Raw genomic sequence first — 4,783 nt, forward strand, 5'->3', positions numbered from 1 at the left:
CACACTTCCGTAGTTAGATCTATGTGCATGGCTTTCTTTTTTCCTCCATGAAGCAAAGCTGCTAAATTGAGAATAGGTTTCCAAACCTTAATATTTGCCCATTGTGACTATGACCCTTTTGCAGGTGTAAAAACTGAAGCAGTTAGCTATAGTGCAGCCAGTCACAGTCCATATTGGAAATCACAGCCTGTAAGGTTATATTGTGAACTTACTCACTTTGCCTTCCTACTGTTTGTCTTTTTCATTAGAATTTTTTTAAAACCTATGGGTTTCCCTTGAGTTTAGAGTGCACCTGTTCATGTTTATATCTGGGAATGCATCCTTCCACTGGGAAGACCTCTGTGCATAAATTTAGGGTATCTCTTTGTTTTACAAAACATATATGGGAAGGTACAGCTAAAAGATAAAAGTCAAACGATTCTGAATTATGATACTCATTTCCAAAAAAGAGGGAGATGCTTAAATGTGAATCATTTGGAAAAAAAAATCAACAACCAGCTCCCCTCTCTGGACTTCATGGGCATTTCAGGGTATCTTTGTGGGTGGAGTGGGAAGAGGGTGGCCCTTAACAATCATACCACGTGGAAGCTTTTGGTGTATATAAAGTAGATCAGGCTCAGTATAAAACATTGTTTACAAAACTGTGTCATTTTATAAGTTAACTTTTCCCATGATTGTACCCCAAGAGAGAACACCTGTTAGTAGTTTAGGGTATGTTATTCAGATTTTTATTTTCTCTGGGAATAGTAACATTTATGTAACACTGCACAATGGTCTTCTATCTTGAGTTAGAATATTGGTCAAAAGGAAATGAGCTTTCGCTTTCAACAGGTCAGGGCCATCATGTGGCCCATTGCCTTCATCTCCTGCTGTTCACATTGGTGGAGTACAGGTGACTGAGGGGTGAACAGTATCTTGTTCTCTGCTGGGAACACACAGAACCCCCAAAACATTGAAAGTCACCTTTTACTTGGGATTCTTGCAATGCAATCCAACCCATAAGGTGTTGAGAGGATGTTGAGTTGTCAGATGAGGTTGGCTGACCCAGTTGCCCATTGCCTTGTTTTTTGGCCTGGGCTTTTGTTTTCATTTGCATATGGCCCCTCTCCTGGAGAAGCACTCCTTTCCCTCAGTCTTTTTAACTCTTCCTCTTCTCCTTCAGCACTTTGCCTCCTCTTGCAAAGTCAGCATCAGTGACTCTATGATCTGCCTATTTTTAGATTTGAATGCTTTCCTTGTGCTGCAAATGGGAAAGTCATGGAAGTATTTCCATATATGAATCTGTAGCACAAGGAAAGAGTTCATGCCAGAGACATGAAGTTGAAGCTACCCTCATATAGGAGATACTTAAAATCATGAGACTGGATGAGATAACCAAACCAGAGAATGAAGACAGGGGAAAGAAGATGTTTACTCAGCAGTTTGAAAGTACTGATGCCTGTGTATATGAGGCATATGTGAAAATTAATTCCATTGTGAAATCTTAGAGGTAAGAACAAAAATTAAAAATAAGTATCAGCTTTTATAAGTCTGTTCCTTCTGCCAAATTACATATGTGATTCATACTGGCCAAAGAATTTATTTCTGAGCTTCAGGGAAATAAAACCTTGGAAGAAGTACTTAGCTAGGATCTTCTCATGAATTTGTTTGTCATTTAAGGATTTATGGTGTTAGACATTGCCAGTATCTATGATAGACATATAGTATTTGTAATCCAAATTCATTTTTGGATGAATAACATTTTCTGATCATATACATTTTTTGTGTTTCCAGATACCTGTAAGAATACTGTGAAAATATTAGCTCATGGATTGCTTTGTTGTTTACATATGGTTTCTTTCTCTTTATTTTATTATTGTTTGGTGATGAAGAATACTACAAATGTATTTGAAAATGATTGTTGTCCTGAACAGAGTTGTATATGACAAATGATCATATGAACCAGAACTAAGAGAATTTCACTTGTTATTAACACTGTTAATGCTAATAATAAACAGTTAAAAAGAGAATTTGAAAGTCATATAGTAAGAACTTGGGAAAGTAGACGTCATAACTTGTTTTTCAGGTGTATCTGGAAGTGAAAGATGATGTAGGTGTATTTGGAGCCAGTGTGTGTGTGTGTGTGTGTGTGTATGTGTGTGAATTATGACTTAGTGATATAAAAGTGAGGTGACTTTTGAACATTACTCAGCCGGTTATACAATTGATACCAGTATTTCGATCTATTCTTTTGTCACAGGGTTAACAGTATCAACAGCCTAGGTCAGTTCACTGAAATAATTTAATAACTCAAAAGCAAGTAACTAAAATGATGTTTAAGTGCCAGTCTGTGGATCAGCTACCAGCAACCTAATTTTTATGCCATAAATATTTCTCTTAAAGATGAGTATCTGAGCTGTGAGGGCAGACAACGCCTTATTGAAACAGTATGTTTGGTAGGGAAGAGTTCTGGAATGAGAACTCCTGTGTGGGCACTCTATTTCTCTGACTTTAACTTCCTTCAATTCCTTTTAGCATAGGTGCCATGGAGTGGTTTTTGTTTCATTTGATTTGTGTGTGTGTTTTGCGTGGAGAGGCAGGGGTCGTGGAGTGTGATTAGATTTAAAGTTAAAAGGATCTTGATAAAATAATTACTGGATCCTGTAACAGATCCGTTTTCTGTTTTAGTTTTTCCAATGACAAACATGATTAAAATGAAAATTTTGTAAAATATAAAGTCATGATGTAAAAATTTCACTCAGTGAAAGCAGTTTGAGGTCAGATAGTTTAGGTCCTTTAAAAACAACTCTCTCTCTATATATATATATAATTTATATAATGGAGTTTAAGCCTTTATGTAGTCAATTTATTGACTTTTTCCTTTGTGATCAGCTTTAATTTTGAAATTCTTCTTTGCTTTGAAATTTCTTTTCAATGTAAGGATCAACCAAATATTTCTTTATATATTTTTTGTGCTTTAAATGATTTCATTATTTACATTTAACTTATTGGTGTAGAATTTATTTTGATCTGAGGTTAATAACAATCCTGATTTTTCCTCATGTACTTTGCCAATTTTTCTAGCAATTTATGTGAATAAACCCACATTCTTCAATGGTTTTCTTTGTTATATGCAATTTTAGTTTTAGTAGGATCCATTTCAGGTCTTGTTTTTGTGTTCTATTGATCTGCCTGCCAATTCTTTTATTAGATCACACTGTTTTAATTGTTTGTTTTGTAACACCTTATAGGACAAGTTACTTTCCATTTCCCTAAACCCCACTGGTCTCCTTTCACAAAATTTCCTTAGACTGCTTTTTTGAGGTGGAAAGAAAGGACAATAATTAAGTAATAGAATTCATGGTTTCTTAAGCTCATTCTTCAATTAAGGCAATAAAAACATGTTATTGTAACAACTTTTTCAGGCTGTAACTTGAGGATATGTATTCAGCCTATTCATCTAATAGCTGTGAGAGTCTCTCTGAACATACATTTTAAAAGGTAAAACCTTTTAAAAGATGTTCTGTTTCCAACGTCTTAATAGTTCCACATGCTTTGAGATAGTTTTCTTTTCTTTCTTTTTCTTTTTTTGCCTAGCTGATTTTAGTTGTAGCATTTAGTGGCTTTGAAAAAGCATTATGGATCTTATTCTATGATAATATAGCTTCGTGAATAGTGTTTTATGAGTAAAATTATTGTTCCTCAATGAGTGTTTGATGAGTGTCATGAACCGTCTTATTCTTACATGTTTCCTCTGAAGGGCAAATAGAGAAAATAGTCATAAAGGTTATTTCTTAAACGTGCTTGTATCCTATACATAGTATTAGATTCATTAATTCATGCAACAAACATTTCTAGCACCTCAGTATGAACTAGGCACCAGTGTTATGGCTGCTGGAGATGCAGCAGGGGTGGTTAGGGGTGGAGCACGATCAGTGTAATGGTTGTCCCGAAGCTTAAATTCCAGTGGGGAAGACGTGTTATTATCAATATACAAATAAATAAAAATATATAATGCAACATAACGTGGAGATAAGTTCTCTGAAGAAAGCAAAGCAGGGTTAAGAAAATAAAAAGGTGAGACAGAGGTAAAGTGACACTCTTGACTAGAGCATCAAGCAAGGCCTGTCTGATTAGGTGTACAGAGTAAAGAGACGTGAGCATGTTATACTAAAGGCTGGCGGAAAGGCCTTGCAGGCACAGAGAACACCAAGTACAAGGCCCTAAGGTGGGAACAAGCCAGTGTTTTCCAGGACTGTCGAGGAGACCGATGTGTCCAGAGGGGAGTGAGAGAGTTGGAGAGGAGTGGGGGATGAAGTCAGAGAAGTAGCCAGGGGTCAGATTAAAGACTAGGGTTATGTTGGGTAGTTGTTGAAAGTGTCTGAGCAAGAGAGTGATAGGATTTGCTGTCATTTTAAACAGTATCTCTCTGCGTGTAGCAGAAAGTGAATGGTGGTATCATTCACTAAAAAGACTGGGAGGGTAGCAGATTGTAGGGTGGAGTGGGGTGGGAATCAGGAGTTCCCTCTGAGCAGGTTGCATTTGAGATGCCAATTAGTCACTTGAGATGTGTGAGGTGTGAGTTGACATATAAGGATGCAGAATCTGGAGCCCAGATGAAGATTTAGAATTGGGGAGTCATTGGCACAGAGATTGGTGTAGTGCCGTGGGCTGGTCAGACCACTCAGAGAGTGTGCTAATTTCCTAGGGCTGCAGTAACAAATTACTAAGAATTTGGTGACTTAAAACAGCAGAAATTGGGCCGGGCGTGGTGGCTCACACCCTTAATCCCAGCACTTTGGGA

General features: G+C 37.0%; 1 protein-coding gene across 1 annotated transcript in view; it reads left to right on the forward strand.

Moving 5' to 3' along the window:
• Positions 1 to 1,355: 1,355 nt before the first annotated feature.
• The window catches only part of DCHS2 (dachsous cadherin-related 2), a 168,224-nt gene continuing 164,796 nt past the window's right edge, over positions 1,356 to 4,783 (forward strand). The window contains 1 exon segment of the mRNA XM_011959767.1: positions 1,356 to 1,489. Within this exon segment, the coding sequence (XP_011815157.1) occupies positions 1,356 to 1,489 (134 nt within the window).

Source organism: Colobus angolensis, unplaced genomic scaffold, assembly GCF_000951035.1.
Source record: "Colobus angolensis palliatus isolate OR3802 unplaced genomic scaffold, Cang.pa_1.0 Scaffold5, whole genome shotgun sequence".
Lineage (NCBI taxonomy): Eukaryota > Metazoa > Chordata > Mammalia > Primates > Cercopithecidae > Colobus > Colobus angolensis.